Source organism: Cajanus cajan, chromosome 3 (genome assembly GCF_000230855.2).
Source record: "Cajanus cajan strain Asha chromosome 3, NIPB_CcT2T_4, whole genome shotgun sequence".
Lineage (NCBI taxonomy): Eukaryota > Viridiplantae > Streptophyta > Magnoliopsida > Fabales > Fabaceae > Cajanus > Cajanus cajan.
The window spans coordinates 59341388-59361079 of NC_138519.1; the positions used below are offsets into that span (position 1 = coordinate 59341388).

The following is a 19692-nucleotide window of genomic DNA, read 5'->3' on the forward strand; positions in this document are numbered from 1 at the left end:
TTGAGTGTGTATGCAACTCTCACAGAGAGGATAGTATGATTTCTACACTCGCTAAGGTATTCAACCTTAGTTTTACAAGGATATGTGTTTAGAGTGTGTATGTAACACTTATAGAGAAGATGGGGTATTTTCTACACTCACTATGATAAACTATCTTAGTTTTATGCAGATATTCAATTCTGAACAAGAAGAGATGTAAGTTTGTTTTGACGTTTGCTTTTTGCTTATTGCTTGTTGCTTCTCTTCTTACTCTTTCTCTTCTTAGGTCTTGATATTTATAGCCTTGTGATAATTTTGCCCGTTATTTGAATTTGAATGGGTTCATTGAGGCGGAGCTTCCCGTTGGTGCAGATAGCCGTTCGTTCATGGCTACACAAATCTTTTTTCATTTAATGCGTTTGATCTTGCATTAAATGTTTGCTTGCTAAATCTGTGTTACGTGAAGTCTTCCTTAGTAGTTTATTCACTTTTGTGTCTGACTTTAATCTTGACCTAGGTATTTCTTTTCTCTTTTCGTCAGTGTAGTCGTAGAGGTGTTGTCTTTTTCTAAAAAGTAGGTGTACTTACTTCTGACGCTCACAACTTTGACTTGTGAATTCGCACTCTTTTACTCTCCTTCTTTCTTTTCAAATTTTGATAACTCCTTGTGCTTTTCTTATAAATGGAGACGATATATGATCTTCCTCAGTGTGACTAGTGGACTTCAGACGCATTTCAACATTCTTAGTTTGCGTCTAGAATTTGGGTCTCTGTCTAATAGTTAGACTTTGAGTTTTTCATTTCGTCTGATCAGTTGTGAAGATGGATGACTTTAATTTCGTCTGGAATATCTCTTCGTCTTGGGTTTTCCATCGACTGATACTTGTTTTGTTGACCTTTGTGTAGTTGACCATTGAACTTCATCTGATGTTTATTTGATGATAAGTCAACTTTTGTCTTGTTTGATATTTGTTTTTGCCTTGCATATGATTTCTTATGTTGCGCTCTGGGTTGTCATTGACATATCTTCGTCTAATGTTCGGTATCATCTAGCGCACATCTCATGTTCCATTTATCATTTGGCTTGGTTTGATTGATCCTTGCTTCATGCTTTAGTTTTGCCTGTTTCTTATATTTATCTAAAACACTGACACATAGGTTAGTCATAACAATATGTATTATATTTGTCATGTTCAAAACCTCACTAGGAATTGCTTCGTCTGACTTAACAAGATTTTTTATCTTTTATTTTTTTTTTATAAAAAATGTGTTAAGTGGCAAGAGGTACCACATATCCTAAACAGTCAACATAAGTTAATGTTAGTGAACACAATAATATTGATTATTTAAGTTATATATTAACAAAAAGGACAAGTATATGAAATACCTTGGTTGAAATTGACCTAGAAAGATGTCTTGGCTATGCAATGAAAGTCTATAAGACTTGTTCTACTAGCTCGACATTGATAGTAGGCTTAACGACTCGAGCAACAAAAGTATTGAACATCATCAAAATTCACTTTCACTTAATTGAATCCTAGTAACCAATCCTTTTTTGTATCATGAATTTGATATATTGAAATTTGATATATATATATATATATATATATATATATATATATATATATATATATATATATTTATGAGGAGGGTTCAAACGACATAGGTGTAACTTTTTCTAAATATTATACCGCTCAATAACTTTATATTAAATGTAAATTTTGTAAATCCAACCATTGAATTATAATTTCATATCGTTTTATATGTTTATATTAAATTTTGTTAAAATTGAACAACAACTTGAAAGTAATTAAAATATTTATTTTTTATTATATTTTGAAATGTATATATTATGTCATTTTTGTTCCATAAGAATGAAGTATCAAATTATCTTGGATAAATATAAAATTTTGTATATATGATCTAAGAGGAAATAATTTTCAATCTAATGGTTGGATTTAAAATTCACATTTAATATAAAATTATTAAATGGTGTAATACTTAGTAAAAGTTACACCGGTGTTGTTTAAACCCTCTCTCTCTCTCTCTCTATATATATATATATATATATATATATTACACAAAGAGAGAGAGAGATTTTCCAATTATTATGTTATTTGTTGTGTAGCATTGTCATTAATTAGAATAATTTATTTGTTTAAATATATATTAATTGTAACTTGATCGAGAAATTTTGTTGAACAAAAAACATTATTCTTAAAGAATTTGTGGTCAAGTTTTATTGTTAATTACAACAACAATAACATAATGAGATTATTGTGTAAGTTAACTAATAACCAGATCTCACATATTTGTATTCGATAGTACCACTACAAGGCTTCATAATGGTATAAGTTTAAAATTAAAGACATAAAATTTTGATTTAATAACTTAATCAATGTTCAATCAAAAAAGAAATTTATTTTGCAATTCATATATAATCAGGGTCCTTTTAAAATAATTAAAAAAATCAATAACTTATTTTGGTTTCCTTTAATTAATTAATTTATTTAATTCAATTTAATCTTTCAATTATTAAACATTCCATTTGTCTTTTTAATTTTTCCTTCCAATTAAATGAATGTAGAAAATTTGATTTACACATAGTGCACTATTTAAACTTTATTTTTCAAAATTTAAAATTATAACAAAAATAAAAGATAAACAAATATAATGTTACGAATTTGTACATTTATAATGTTCCAATCATATTGTTTCTTTTCAAATATTTTTCTTACAAAACTACACAAATAATAAAATATACACCGCGTAGAAAAGAATATTAGTTGTGTATGACTTTAAAGAATATAGTAACTTAAATCCAAATAAATAATTGACTCAACAAGTGTAACAGCACATATAGTAGAAGCTCAAAGACCAGAGGTAAATGGCACGGTTGTAGAGCCCAACCATGTTGGGCCAGCGAGGAGGCGCGAGACTGTAAACTGAGACGCTTCAGATGGGCTTTTAATCACATGAAAACCGGGCCATGTCACTCTGTTAGTTGTGGAAGCTCCAGGCCCATAGTTTTGGTACTCTCCAAAATAAAGCGTGTCTTGAGCAAAATCAGAATCATCCCACGGAGACCAACCCAATGGGTTCACCAAGGTGTCCATGAACGTTTTCATGACCACAACTCTTGAGTATTGCTGCCAGGGCCGGCCCAAGAAAGTGTTGTATTTGTCAGCAACGGGCCTGAGGTCCGGTGCGGCCCGTATTTGAGAGTTGTGGATTGAGATTCCGGTGTTTTGGAATGGGTCACCTCGTCCTTGGGCCGTGATCATGTTGGCCTGGCCCTCTAAGGGCCTTCTTGCGAAAATGTAACAGTTTTGGAACACCACTGCGGCGTTGCCAAAGATGAAGTCAACGGTGCCGTAGATGAAGCATTGACGGTAGAATTGGCGTTGTGCATGGGCCATGAGGGTGTCTTGGTGGCCAATGATGGCGCACCGGTAGAACACCGAGAGATCGGAGGCCGACCGGAGCGCCACCGCTTGACCCTTGTGAGGACCGGCGGTGTTTTGGAAGGTGATGTCGCGTGCAATGAAGTGGAGGCCATCGATGCCTGAAATTAAATTTATGGTTAGAAGTTAGGAAAAAATATAGATAAAAAAAAAGTGTTAATAATTTATTCTTTAATATTCATTTTATAATATGATTTTACTTTTATTAGGAGGTAGCCTCTCATTCTTGTTTAGTGGGTCTCGCATTTAAATTATTAAGGATGTAGAAAATTATAATACTTTAGGTAAAGTTAGTGTTATTATTTAATCAAATTTAAAATTTTATTTCAATATTATATAAGTACATTTGATTAAGATCTCATTAATATATATTGATGTAAATAAAATTTTAACTTTAATTGAAGAATCATATTAATAACATTCAGGAACTCTAAGTTTTATCCAAAATTAAATTAATAAAAAAGAGTACATTAGAGAGAGTGATAATGTGTTGCTAAGACTTTTGCTATATAATAAAAAAATTAATGAGTTTTTTTTTATATATAAAAAAACTGAACTCAATATTAAGAAATTACGACAACTTGCCTAGACTGCTCAATCAACTCAGCTAAATTTTCTAATAATGAGATGAACTAAAACTGTTTCCTATATTAATTTATTCAGTTGAATTGCAGTTTTATATATATATATATATATATATATATATATATATATATATATATATATATATATTATTCATAAGAAATTACAACAAAGACAATGGAATTTGATTTAATACTCATTTCAACCTTCATCACTAGCTAGACAGGCCCTAGTAATTTGCTTAGTTGCGGTCCGACTTTTTAATGTCTTCCTTCAAATATTTAAAAATAAAGTCCAGAGAATAGTTTCTTCTATTTCTTTTTGAAACGTAAAATACAAGTAAATAATGATGATGCCTGATTGAAGATCAAGCCCTAAATTAATATTCCACTCCTAAACCCTCAAATTAAAATATAAGTTTACATTTTTGCACAAAAAATCATATATATATATATATATATATATATATATATATATATATATATATATATATATATATGAAGAAGAATCGGTTTATTTTAAGAGTAAGTTTACCTAGACTTATTCTGTTCAATAACTCATGTTGTATATAAAATTTCAATAATATAACTGTTGAATTTAAAGTTTTTAATCTAGATATCAAGTTTGCAAATTTTTAAAAAATTTAAAAATTATTTGATAATTCATTTTATTAATTTAAATTAATGGATAATCATAAAATTAATTTATACATTGATTTGAATTAACAAAATGAAGTATTAAATGATTTTTAAATTTTCTAAAAATTTGCAAATTTAATCTATATATTAAGTACTTTAAATTTAACGATTAGATCATTAAAATTTAATGTAAAACATGAGTTATTAAATAAAATAAATTTAAGTAAACTTATTCCTGAAATAAACACATCCTTCCTATATATACTATAATATAATGAAGTATTTTTCGGGAACCTATCATTTTTCAAGGGGAGGGTAGACATAAATTATTCTATCTCATATGTATATATCATTACTCTTTATTTTATAAATACTTTTAAGAAATGTTCTAAAAAAATATAAAGTAATATAAGTATAAACATATTTAGATACAAGTGTAGAAATTCTTTCAAGATCAAAAAATATTCTAAAAAAAATATTTTTAGTTTATATTTAAACACACTCTATACAACTTACCAGCTGTTGCAGAACTATAAGTTGTATAACCATCTTGAACACTTCTACCACTGGTGATAATCGTATTTCTCAATCCATCACCAACCAACATGATGTTATCATTGTGCACAGCAACCTCAATATTCTCTCTATACACCCCTTTCTTCACGTGTATCACAAACCTCCCCTTCACTTTCCTCTTTGCCGCAGCATCGAGAGCTTCTTGCACAGTCCTGAAATCCCCCGAACCATCTTTTGCCACCACAGCATGTGCCTTTATCGATGAAGACTGCAACAGTTTCCTCTCACGCGTTGAAAACCAACCAGGAAACTCCTCTTCCGTTTTCTCTTCCGTGTGATGACGTTTCATGAAGTCCATGTTGATGGCCAAACAGTTCCTTATCATCTCAGTAACGTTGTTGGTCACACTAGGAGCCTTGAAATCTCGAACACCGAGTTCATCGGTTCCTGTTTGACACGTTTGAATGTTTGTGAGAGCAGTGCTGAGCCAAGTTTGTGCATCATCCGGTGAACAGTTTTGCTTCACGTGATGCAAGCATTCGAGGGTGCGGTTGAGGTGGAAGATGGTTTTCTCATAGAGCTTCAAGCAATCACCATGCACGGTTCTGTGGTTCTTTGTTGCCATGTGGTTGTTTTGGTATGATTCACGTGCTTCTTTTTGCATGGTGATGGATTGGTTTAGGGAGACTTGAAGGAGCATGCCCCGGAAGTTAGTTTTGTGTTTGATTGGGAAATGGTGGCTCTTCATGTGAGTTGTGATGTAGTGTTTGCATGGCACAGGGTGTGGGGTTAGGTTGCACCACCAATCTATGTTGCTGGATGAAGCTGGTCCTCTTCTTGATGAGGCTATTGAGAAAATGGAAGATAATAATATGAGAGTGAGGAACGTTTTCACAAGGGTTTCCATTTCTAGAGGAGAATAAGAATAGTTAAGAAGAGTGAAGAAACAATGGGAATTGTAAGTTGCACTTGCACCACAAATGATATTTGATGTTTTTGGTTTGTAATTGTTTTGGGGGATGAGAGATTATAATAACATACATATATATATGTTTGTTGGGTGGATGTGGAGTGTGGACGGGGTAAACGTGTGGGTTGAATTGAAAATGATGATAAAGAATGACACAGATACAAACTGTGAATGCAATTGCAAGAAAGGATGAAAGGAATAAAACCTTATCTGGTAGAAAAATTAATATGATTTTTTATTTGCATGAATTAGTATAATTAAGGGCTTGCTTAGTATCTCATAGAGGATGCAAGTCTAATTGTGATCACAAGAAAAATAAATGTCTTATTGTTAAATATATTGACAGAACGACATCCCTCTGAGGAATGATTACTTATTTATTAATTAATGTACTCACGACAGCTATAACAATTGAAACACACAATTAAACTATGATGTAGAGGATAATATGGTTGAGTTGGTCTGAAGTTGTATGCTATATATCCATATGCATGTACTATGCGGCGAAAGAAAAAATTGTATATATTATCCTTTCTTCAGTGGACTTCTTCAAGAATAGGGAAAGAGTAGTTTCTTTGAATGTAGTAATGGTTTTCACTAGGTGGGTATGTACTCGTATGCGTTATGTTGAAGAATATATGTCCGAAATTTTAGGGTGACCCATGTGCTGTTGTTTTGTTTGAGGTATAAGCAAAATTAAGTAGAAAATATATGAGAAATTCACAAAACATTTTGTATTTCAATGATATTGATAGCATATATCACTACAACATAAACATAAAGAGGTTTGAGTAACATTAGAAAAATGTTACTTAATTATGTATAAATGTTACTAATTTACTTTAACAACATATTATTAAATGTTGTGTATAGTCTATGTTGTTAAAGACTTTTAATAACATTTTTAAACAATTAAGCAACATTTTTCAAGTGTTATCAAAGTAGTATTTTTGTAACATTTTAATAATATTGCTAAGTTTTTGTTAGCTTTATACAATGATAATTAATTTTAATTTATATATTATTATCAATTATTATATTTTTATGCTTCCTAAACTCCTAGAAATTCTTTAAGAGAAAATTGAAGAAATTCTTTAATCATCACTAATTATATATCAAATATTAAAGTTCATTTATCTTAAGTATAATTATATGATTATATATACTCTTTATGAGTCATTCATTTATTTGATGTGAGACTTTAATTATGGATAACAAATAGAGATAAAAAAATATTTTTTTATTTGATGTGGGACTTTGATTTTAGAAGCAATTATAGTAATATTTTTCCAAAAAATATTACAAAATAACCTATGTAACATTTTTTTACTCGATATGAAACTTTGATTTTGAAAATAATTAAAAAAATAATATTAAAATAAAAAATATTACTCTATCTATAATGACATTTTAAAAAAAAATGTTGCAAAATAACTTATTTATTCAATATATAATAACATTTTAACAAATGTAAAAAAGAAAATGTTGCTAAAGAATTAAAATGTAGTAGTATATAACTCTTTTTTTAGAGATTTTGGAGCAAAAGGAATTGGTCTTTGAAGTCTCTCTCTCCCTCTTTCCTTTTAGAGACACGTAGTAGGTTTTGAATATCCATTTCCCTGAATTTCGGGGAATAAGCCATCTTTATCAATCGGCTTCTAAATCCTTGGCTTGAAATGGTTTGAACAAATTAAAGGAAGAAAATAAAAAAAAAAATCATATTTGATCTCTAGAGTTTTTTCTCCCACAAAATGAGCATGTCCTTTCTTATATAACATTCTCTCAGAATCTGGGCAGAGTTAACAAAAAAAATCCTTCTGACTACTAAGTGTTATTGTTAGTTTATAAATTATCAAATAGTAAAAACTTCTTTGATTGGTAAAAAGAATGGGGATGCAAATTTATATTGATAGACTTAGTTGAAAGGAAAACTAGCTCAAAGGAATAGTTAGAATAAATTTGAGTAGAAATGACTTATTAGTTGTTTGGTTACAAATATTGGATACATTGTTAAGTCAGACGAAGAAACTCCTAGTAAGGTTTTAAATGAGACAAATATAATGCATATTGTTATCTCTAACAAATGTGTTAGTGTTTCAAATAAAGACATAAGTACAGACAAGTTGAAGAATAGAGAATATGCATGTACCACCCTCTACACCAGAACTAAGACAAAATAAGCTAAGCACCGGATGAAGGTGATGAATGTTGAACAAAAGAAGGAAATACACCAGAAAAATCTATCCACAAGCTATAAGACATTAGATGAAGAGATCAAACGAAAACAAGCTCAACATAAGAAGGAAATTAGTGAAGCATTAGATGATACAAAACCAAAGACGATGGAAAAAACTAAATCAAGCATCCTAGACGGAGTCAAGAGCTTGCATAGCTGACCAGACGAAGATTCAAACGAAAACTAAGAATGCTAGACTGCGCCTGAAGTCACAACGAGAAGAATTACCTAGCATCCACACTCTCAGAACAACACATGGAGTCATCAAAATAAAATAAAAGAGAAAAGAAAAATGGACGAGTGCTTATCCACAAGTCAAAGCTGCATGTGTCAGAACGAGTACACCTACTAGTCAGAAAAAGACAACGCCTCTGCAGTTACAAAGCCAGAAAAGTACAAAGATGTCCAGGTCATGATTGATGCCAGACATAAAAGTAAACAAATGGTACAAAAGACTTCGTGAAACGCAGACTCGGCAAACAAACATTTAATGCAAGATCAAATGCATTAAATGCAAGATCTACGAAGCCTGGACAAACTAAACAAGAGAATCAAATGATGACTACTCAATCATCAAGATTAAGTCTGATCATAGACGGAAGAACATTTAACAAACACTAGATGAGGCCTACTACAAGTCGAGACATTGAAACATTAGACAAAAGCCAAAACAAGGCTAAACCTAAAAAAATAAAGAGATGGATTAAACATCAGATAAAACCAGATTGTAATTTCTAATAAAGGAACAGTCAAGGCAAGGCACATCATAAGAACCAGACAAATCAAATTGAAAGAGACAAAGTACAATATGTGCACCAGACGACTATGAGTTCAATATCAAATGAAGGTGTGTCAAGGACAACTTCTAGTGCAACATATGGAATTAGAAAAAGCATGAGACAAAGAACAAAAGGAAGTCAAACAAAGGACAACATAGGTTGAAAGACACGTCAGACAAAGAATAGAGTCTGTCTACCTATAATTTTGACCAGATTATGAGAAAATTCAAAACACTAAACTCAGATGCTTAGACTAAGGACAAGATTGAAATGCATAGGACCAACAGACGTAGACAAAAGACTGCCACGCAAACAATTAAAGAATCGAGTCTTAAAAGACAAATCAAGGCAACGTCTACAATCACTCAAATGCTCTCAACGTAAAATGCGTGATTAAAGAGAAGAGAAGAAGAAGAAGAAAAGCACGCAAATGCAAAAGCAAAAGCAAAAGCATGCATGTGTTAGAAAAAGTACATCACTTTTTCAAATAAGGACAACACTCAAAAGCTATATGACTAGATAAGGACAAAACGGTTCCTAGGTCTCTGCTAAACTCAGACAGAGTTGCTAACAAGGCAAAGAAGACTACACACAATGTCTATCACAGGAAGCAACATTTAATGCAAGAACTCAAGCATTAAATGAGAGATCAAACTAGTCATGAACGACTATATCTGCTTTAACAGATACTTGCAATGGGCAGATTCTACAAGACACTATATATATCACTATCTCAAACCTTGAAAGGTTGACTTTCATTTTTGTAATCTTAACAAAGTGATATCAAGCCCACAAAAAACAATGAAACCAAAGATAAAGCGTATAGAGTCAAATGTACCATAAGGTATTCATCTCTATAAACTAAGGAGTTCCAAACATGTGCATCCTAGGAACAAAACCTTAGTGAGTGTACCAATTTATGTATCTTCTCTGTGAGAGTAGACAAAACACTCAGTCTTTGTAAAGACTAAGGCTGCATACCTTAGTGAGTGTAGAAACCTATGTATCCTCTCTATGAGATTAGCCCAAACACTCAAACCAAATCTGTCCAGTTGATATTTGCAAAGCCTGAAGAGGCTAGAGAAAGAATACTTGTAAAGCATGGAAAGGCTTGTAAAAGAATACTCATTGAGAGCCAAAAGTGGCTGAGTAAAGAATACTAACGTTGATGAGTAAAGTTAACGGGCCAGGAGTTGGTCGAGAATACTCACTAGGAGCTAGAAGTGGCTGAGTAAAGAATACTAGCATTGATGAGTGAAGTCAACGGGCCAGGAGTTGGTCAAGAATACTCATTGGGAGCCAGAAGTGGTTGATCAAAGAATACTAGCGCTAGTGAGTGAAGCTAGCGGGCCAAGAGTTGGTCGATAATACTCATTGAGAGCCAGAAGTGGTTGAGCAAAGAATACTAGCGTTTGTGAGTGAAGCTGACGAGCCAAAAGTGGTTGAGAATACTTGGGACCAGGAGTGGTCGTGACCTAGGTGATCTGTAATACTCACTGCGAGCCTGAAGAGACTGAATAAACAATACTTGTATTTTATTGATTATCTAGTGGAACCCTTCATTTGAAAGAGACTAGGCGTAGCTTAGTTTGAGTGAACCAGTATAAAAATACTTGCAAGAACCTTATGTTTTAGATGCACTTTATTTGGTTAATCTAATCCATTGAAAACTTCATCCAATGATTATCGTCTATTAAAACCATCTTCAGAAGAAAACCATACTTGTTTAACTTGTCACCCTAAAGAACAATTTTCTTTTAAAGAAGCATTTTATCTAAACAGACGGTGAAACTCCCAGACTGAAAATGATTTGTTAAACCAACACTGGGTAGTTTCTGTTCAGCATTTACTAATATTATTTCACTAGATGAAAGAGAGCCTTATTGCAAAAATATTTTAAATTTCCTTTAGTCACATTCACACACATATTCAACCTCCCTTCTATGTGTTTTTCATTAAACTTCATACATGGCCTATTTATAGGCCTCAACACCACCATTCATGTTTTATATAGAGGATTCTAGAGATATCTATCCTAGAGTTTTCTATCTATTGTAATTGTCTACATAATTCTAGAATTTGTATCATCTAGTAGTTACTAGCATACACCTATGTATTTTTTCATAATAATCTAGCTTATTCTAGAAGTTTGTATCACATTTTAAAACTCTCCTTGATACAAATTTCTCTAACTCCTACCATAGAGCGAAATTGTTCGAATATATCTTACTCTCGGTACTGCCTTTGTGAATATGTCAACAACTTGTTCTTCGATCTTGCAATACTCCATCTTGATTTCTTTAATTGTTTGTACTTCTCTGATGAAGTGATATGTAATTGCAATGTGTTTTGTTCTACTGTGATGTACTGGATTTTTTGTCATTACTATTGCTGATTTATTGTTGTAGTAGATTGTAGTAGGCCCATCTTGTTGTTCACCCATTTCTGCAAGTATTCTTCATAGCCAAATTGCTTGACTTGTAGCTTTAGCTGCTGCAACATATTATGCCTCTACGATTGATTGTGCAACTATTGCTTGCTTTTTTGATGCCCAAGAAAATATTCCTGATCTGAGTGAGAAGGCATAACTAGAGGTGCTCTTCATGTCATCTATTGAACTTGCCTAATCACTATTGGTGTATCTGAGCGAACTTGAGTTGGTCATGGTTTTGTACCATATACCAAACTCCTTTGTGTCTTGTAGATATCTTATAATTCTTTTAGGTGCTCTAAAGTGAATTTGGCTTGGGCTTTGTATAAACCTTGATAAAAGAATTACAGCATACATTATGTCCGATCGTGTGGCTGTTAAATATAGTAAGCTTCCAATCAGACTTTTGCAGCGAGATGCATCAGCATCTGGTGCTCCATCATCTTTTTGTAGCTTCTCCTTTGTCACAAGCGAAGTAGTGACAGTCTTGCAACCACTCATCTTGAACTTCTTCAAGAGAGCTTCAATATATTTCTTTTGTCAAATGAATATCCCTTTCTTCTTTTGACTTACCTCAATACCAAGGAAGTAGTTCATCAAGCCAAGGTCCATCATTTCAAATGTCTTCATCATGTCTTCTTTGAATTATGTCATCATCTTAATATTGTTCCCTATGTAGATAAGATCATCTACATACAAGGAGACGATGAGAGTGTCATACTAACCTTGGGTCTTGATGTATAGTGTTGGCTCACTCTTACTCCTCTTGAATCCATGATTGGTGAAGTATTGATCTATTCTACTATACCATGCCCGAGGAGCTTGCTTCAAACCATATAAAGCTTTTCTAAGCCTTAGTACTTTGTCTTCATTTCCCTTGCTTATGAAACCTTGTGGTTGCTTTACATAGATCTCTTATTATGGTACTCCATTGAGAAAAGCGGACTTGACATCTAACTCGTAGATATTCTAACCTTTTTGTGCTGCAAGAGATATTAGAGCTCTAACTATATCTAGGCGTGCTACTGGGGCAAATGTCATGTTGTAATCGACTCTAGGTTGTTATGAATAGCCCTTAGCTACCAACCTTTCCTTGTGCTTTTATATGGTGCCGTCCGGATTGAGCTTTGTCTTATAAACCCATTTTACCCTAATGATATCTTTGTCTTTTGGATAGTCTACTAGATCCCATGTATTATTTTTCTCAATCATTTTTATCTCTTCTTCCATAGCCTTGACCCACACTTGTTGTTTTGATGTTGTTTCAAAGCTTTTAGGTTCAAGTATGGCCAAGTTGCATGTTTCATATATATTCACCAAGGATCTAACTCATCTTGGAGTAGACTCTGGTGATGGAGTTTGTTGTTGTGGAGGAGAATGAGGCTCACCTGGGACTTCTGCAGTTTCTTCTTCTAGTTGTTGCATTGAGATATAAATGTTTTTCTCTAATTTCTCGTCATTCCAATTCCAAGCCGCATTTTCATTAATTTCAACGTCTCGACTAATAGTCAGCTTCTTGGTTTGCAAGTTATAGACTTGGTAGCCTTTTGACTATGTGTTATACACAAGGAAGATACCTCGTACTGTCTTGTCTTCTAGTTTATGCCTTTTCTCTTCTGGAATGTGTATGTTGCAAATAGATCCAAATACCCTTTGGTGCTTTGCTAATGGTTTTTTCCTGTTCCAGGCTTCAATCAGAGTCTTATCTTGGACTACCTTATTTGGGCATCTATTAAGTATGTAGATAGCCGTATAAACTACTTCAGCCTAAAAAGTGTTTGGTAATCCTTTCTCCTTGATCATCGATCTAGCCATCTCCATTATTGTGCAATTTTTCCTTTCAGACACTCCATCTTGTTGTGGAGAATATGCAACTGTAAGTTGTCGCTCAATGCCTTCATCTTCGCAGAATTTATCAAACTCACGGGAAGTGTATTCTTTGCCACAGTCACTTCTAAGTACTTTTATTTGTTTGTCACTTTGCTTTTCGACAAGGGTCTTAAACTTCTTAAAAATACCAAAGACTTCTGATTTTACTTTTATGAAGTAGACCTAAGTCATTCTAGAAAAATCATCTATGAAGAGAATGAAATACCTGTTGTTATGGAGTGATGACGTCCACATTGGTCCAAGTATATCTGTATGGATCAACTCTAACAAGTCCTTTACTCTCCATGCTTTGCCTGTTGAAAACGATAGTCAGTGTTGCTTGCCAAGGAGACATCCTTCACAAGCTTCACTATTCTCCTTTAAGCATGGGAGATCTCTCATCATATTTTTTTTTGATATAATAACTTTAAGGCATGTATATTAAAGTGGCCAAATCTTCGATGCCAAAGCCATGAGTCATCTACTTTTGCTTTCATTGCAATGTTAGGGCCTTGTCTTAGGCTTATAGGGAAACTTCTATTCCTCTTCTCCATTTTTACTCAGCTAATCTCTAACTTTTTGTTGTCATATATTTTACATGTGTCTCCTTCGAAGTGGAGAGTATAACCTTTCTCCATCATTTGGCCAATGCTTAAGAGATTTTCTTTGAGATTGAGAACTAGTAGAACATCAATAATAAGTCTCGTACCTTTCTTCGTCTCCACCACAACTATGCCTTTGCCTTTTGATTCAATGAAAGTGTTGTTCCCCATTCGGACTTTCACTTTGACAGATTCGTCAATATCATTGAAGATGCTTGCATCTTTGGCCATATGATTGTTGCAGCCGCTATCCAATTACCAACTTCCACTTGTTTCACTATTGGAATCTTGGGTAGCATAGAAAAAATGTTGCTCACCATCTTTCTCTTAAGCAAAGTTTACTTAATGCTTATTTTTGTTGCGATAATACTTCTCCATATGTCTAACTTTGTTGCAGTGGCGACATTGTGGCTTTCCACGATATCGACAATCTTTTTTGGCATGATTTGTCCTCTTGCAAATGCCACATGGAGGATATTCATTCTAATAATTTTAGAATTGTCTTTATTTCTATAAGTTTCTCCATTATTCCTTTTTTTTTCTCTTTATTTTGAGACCGTAATTTGAGCTTTGATTGAAATGCATTTTTAGTTGAGTCCTCATCATGCCTATTCAACCTTTGCTCATAAGTTTTAAGTGACCCCATCAAATCTGTTACTGATAAAGTAGATAGATCTTTTGTTTGCTCAATCGTTGTCACGATTGGATCATATTTACGGGGAATACTAATTAGAATATTGTCCACAATTTTCTTGTCAAGAATATTTTCCTCCTACACTCTCATTTGGTTAACTATTTCTTGTATCTTAGAATAGTAGTCCTTTACGATCTCAGATTCCTTCATATTTAACAATTCAAAATTACGCCGTAGAGTTTGTAATTTTATAGCACGTACTTTTTCACTTCCTTCGAACTCCTTCTATAGCGTAGTTCATGCTTCTTTGGCTGTTGCTGCACCCATTATTCTTGAAAAAATTGTGTCAATCACAACTTGTTGCAAAATAAATAGTGCCTTTGAATTCTTTTGTTTGCTATCTTTCAACTCTTTTTTTTAACCGTAGTAAGGGATGAAATGTCTTATGGAGCAAAAAATTCTTCTTCTATCATGTCTCATTAATCTTGGAAGGTAAAATATGTCTTCATTTTTGTACTCCAAAAATCATAAATTTCACCATTAAAAATGGGAATAAGGATAGATGATGGTTGAATGGTGTTAGCCATGGATTAGAATTTTTTTTAAAGTGGGTAGAATATTGGGAATTTTTTTTGTGGAAATAGTGGGGTAATATTTCTACACCCAGTAGATGACCGAACGTAGCTCTGGTACCACTGTTAGTTTATGAATTATCAAATAATAAAAACTTCTTTGATTGGTAGAAAGAATGGGGAGGTAAATTTATATTGATAGGCTTAGTTGAAAGGAAAACTAGTTTAGAGAAATAATTGGAATAGATTTGAGTAAAAATGATTTACTAGTTGCTTGGTTACAAATGTTGGATACATGACCTATTTATAAGCCTCAACACCACCATTCATGTTTTATATAGTGAATTTTAGAGATATTTATTCTAGAGTTTTTTTTATCTATATGTAATTGTCTACATAAGTCTAGAATTTGTATGATCTAATAGTTACTAGCATACACCTATGGTTTTTTCTATAATAATCTAGCTTATTTTAAAATTTTGTATCACATTTTAACAATTATATATGAGGTATAAATTAATTCAATTTTGAAAATTCTGGATGTGATTCCTCTATTTTCAAACTCAATCAATAATGATCAACGTTACTGTGAAGGCAAATAAGAAGAAAGGGAAAATTCATCTAAAGCTCCTTTACCATCATTTAGATCAGGCTAATTATGGAAAAACTAGTCTATTGAAAGATTTCATGACATGAGAATCATAATTAATAGTTAATACAACTTAGTTTATATATCTCATAGCAATTGCCAAAGTGACACGTTAACAAAGTTAAATATATATGGTCGTCATAAAAAACCACACAATATGATATATATTGAGACATTAGCAACTGCTAAAGTGAGGCGTTAACAAAGTTCAATATCTGTAGTCATCATCAAAGATCATGTAATTTCCATTTCTCCTTGCTCTGGCTTGTCTGTCATTCTGCACATCAAAGCCAATTATGTTTTCATAACTAAAATATTGTTCCAAACACAGACCAAGTGAAACTTGTTGGGAAAGGGGCTATCACCCTATAAATTTACTACAGGAGAATGACTTAGCTAAAAGTCTAAAACACATGCATTTTCAATTTCAACTTGTAATTGAAATTTCAGCTTGTAATTTCTGGTTGACCAGCTTCAATGATTCATAAACAGAGAAAATATGGAACTAGAAAAAAAAGGATAAATTTCTAAAATATATACCAAGCTAGAGCCAAATCTCCCCCCGGTTTGAATGCAATAATCCATAGGACAGTTATCTCCCAAGCTGGTTTGCCTTTAAGAGTTAAAATGGTCCAAAATTCTGATTTTGGTTCAAAATTAAATGTTTTATATTTAGAAGGGAACTATTATAGTGGGTACCGTAAAATTTTCCTATTCACATAAACTTTTCGAATAACCATTTATATATATAAAAAAAAGAATAAAAATGAAAAAACCTTCTCTATAAACTAAAATTAGTTTATATATAAATTAAAAAGTAAGTTTTTAAAGAAGTTAATATGAGAGAACGTTTACAAATTAACTTATATATATACTAATTTTAGTTTATAAAAAAAATTATTTCATTTTTTTATATTTTTTTTTCATTCATAGAAATGCTTAGGAAGTAGTTTATCGAACAGATCCTATGTACATATGTAATTCCCTAATAATATAAGCAAGTTGAATCATAGCAACTCCCAAAGTCATACTTCCTCAACTTTAGAAAGATCTTAGCTTTGGAGTAGAGCCAATTATTTTCCACTGAAAGCATTGGCTAATATATGTACCTTGCTTATAAGTCTTTCAAAGGCTTCTGTACCATGTTCTTCCATGTACCTCTCAGCAGCACTTAGAACATCATCTTGCTCTCTAAATATGGACTTCTTTTGTGGAAAATACCATATTTGAGAGCCTTGTGGCATTGGGATTTGTGGGTTCATATAGAATGGCCTAATGTAATTCCTATAAACAACCGCAGCTCCATTGAAGTGAGGCAGAACCAACCAGCAACTGAATATCAACTTGGCAAAAGGCCAAATGGGAAGCCTGAAATTAATTAGCACCATAATAATTATATTGAAGAAACACTGAAACAGCAGTGCAAGCTGCTCAAAAATCTGTTTTTGGCTAAGCAATGAAAACAAAGGGGAAAACCTTGCAAATAATCAAATCACAAAAAAAACAAAGAAAATTTGACAACAACCTCATTTTATAAGCAACCCCAACATCCTATGAATTTGACCAGAAAAGGGATAATTAAATTGTGAAGCATATATAAAATAGGTGATAAGACAATGTAAGCTTTATTTCTAGACCTTAGACTCTAAACCTGAACAGAGAACACATTCAAAGTTGAATAACTTAAAACTGACACAGTCATCTACTTATAATTATCATATATCAAGTTTATTAATTTTTATAATAACTACTAGTAACATATATTTTTATTGGTTGAGAACGTGAATGTTTTTAAAACTAGACAAAAATTAAACAATACAAATTAATAATGAGTAGAGATCTTTTTATTTGAAGAATAAGTATATTTAGACTTACCTCACTCAATAACTTGTATTCCACATCCAACTTTAACGATCTATCTAATAAATTAAATGTTTTTAATACATAGATAAGCCTCCAAAATTTTAAAAAATTATTAAAAGTTATTTAATACTTTGATTCACTAATTCAAATTGATGAATAATTGTAAAATTATTTTATACGTTAATTTGGATAAATAAAATAGAGTATTAAATATTTTTAAATTTTAAAATTTTTTTATAAACTTTATATATTAAATTTTTTAATTTAACCGTTAAAATTTGATGTAAAACATAAATTATCGAAAAAAATGTATAAATTGAAGTAAGTGAATCACTCCTCGTTAATAATCATATGTCATAATTTATATATTCACTAATGGTTATTAGCTGAGAAGCTTACAGTTCAAGAACTTTGGCAAACGTGAGCTCAAAGAGTGTGAGAATGGAATACAGAATCCAATACGTGAGCCATTGTTGATCATCACTAGTAGACTTAGTCTCTATGGCCTTAATTGAAGCATATCTAACCAAAACACAAAAGGGTATGCAGAAAAGCTCAAAATGCAGGCATACATTTCCCGAATGAAATTAATACAACAAAAGAAGAAACATACTTACAAAGGGTAAACGAGCGTAACTAAGGGCCTGGAGAAAATGCCAGTTAGAGAATGAATTTAGTTATAAAACTCAGATCAAAATGTAAACCGAACAAATAGTTAAAAAAAAAAAATAATGTTGTATTTGCTGCAATGGCATCAAAGCTTGACTATGGAAAAAAAATAAACAAAAAAGAGACATACAGGGCAAGAACATCGAAGTTATTGAAGATAACTTGGAGAAAGTTGTTGTTGTTGTCGGAAGCACCCATATTTGCAACTAAGTTCTGTTTTGAACTGCTTCTGTGTAGAACTGAGAAAGAGTGTTCACTGTTGACCAAAAAGTGAGAAGGAAGAAGAGAGAGAGGGAGGTTTGAAAAAGAATGAACCCAAAAAGTAACAAAGAAAATGCGGGAAAGTTGGCAAGCAGACAAAGTACTGTATGAAAAGAACTGATCTTTTGGACAATCTATTGCACACGACCAACGAGGCACCGAATTTTACTTTTTTTACTCTCTGTCCCACGAGATTGGACTTTAAAATTTTTCTTAAAATGTTTATTATTTTAAAAAATAAAAAATGTTAATTATTCTTAATAATATTTGTTTGTTATTATTTCATTTTATAAATAAAGATTGTTAATTTTACACGCAATTTTTTTCTGTCATAATAATTTGTTTAATTAACATTTTTTTTATATAAAATTCGCATTATATTAAATCACAAATGACATCCCATGAAGATTGATGAAGACATAATGAGAAATTAGACTAATTCATCGCAACAAAGATTTTCTTAATATCAATTTTTTAGACTTTATTTAAGTAATTAAAAATAATATGAATTATTAAAGTTAATCATTTTTAAATTTTGATGGCCTAATAGAAAAGACATGATTTGAGTATGATTTATTTACCACTTTCGTTGTCGTTTTTTCAAGACTTGAGTCTAATTTATAAGTAGGGATGACAATGGAACTTCATGGGGATGGGTAATAGTAAATTTGTCTTTGTCTCGTTAGATGAAAATTGGTCTCATACTCATCACGTATCCGCGCGAGTATCCATTAAGCGGGTATCCATGAATTTTTTGAATACCCATGGATATTCATGAATATTTATAAATTTTTAAAAAATTAAAAAAATTATATTACAAATAATTTTAACTTTATATTTAATACATTGAAATATTAAAAATAAAATTTTAATGTTAATTTTAAACTTTTATTTAACGTTAATTTTGTTGAAATAATAATAAAAATGCAAGATAATCAATAACTTAAAATATATCAATCTCACAAGTAAGTCAAACAC

General features: G+C 31.9%; 2 protein-coding genes across 2 annotated transcripts; both read right to left on the minus strand.

Annotated features, from left to right (window-relative positions):
• Window positions 1-2668: 2668 nt before the first annotated feature.
• On the minus strand, window positions 2669-6634 carry LOC109791202 (pectinesterase). The gene is made up of 2 exons (XM_020350467.3): window positions 5180-6634; window positions 2669-3544 (listed from the first exon to the last, which is right to left on the minus strand). Exons 1-2 carry the CDS (start codon window positions 6084-6086, stop codon window positions 2850-2852), a joined length of 1602 nt encoding a protein of 533 aa, XP_020206056.1. The 5' UTR covers window positions 6087-6634; the 3' UTR covers window positions 2669-2849.
• A 9294-nt stretch (window positions 6635-15928) lies between these two features.
• Window positions 15929-18776, minus strand: LOC109791204 (HVA22-like protein c). The gene is made up of 5 exons (XM_029269808.2): window positions 18584-18776; window positions 18402-18428; window positions 18184-18306; window positions 17031-17289; window positions 15929-16198 (listed from the first exon to the last, which is right to left on the minus strand). Exons 1-5 carry the CDS (start codon window positions 18649-18651, stop codon window positions 16130-16132), a joined length of 546 nt encoding a protein of 181 aa, XP_029125641.1. The 5' UTR covers window positions 18652-18776; the 3' UTR covers window positions 15929-16129.
• Between the last annotated feature and the right edge of the window lie 916 nt (window positions 18777-19692).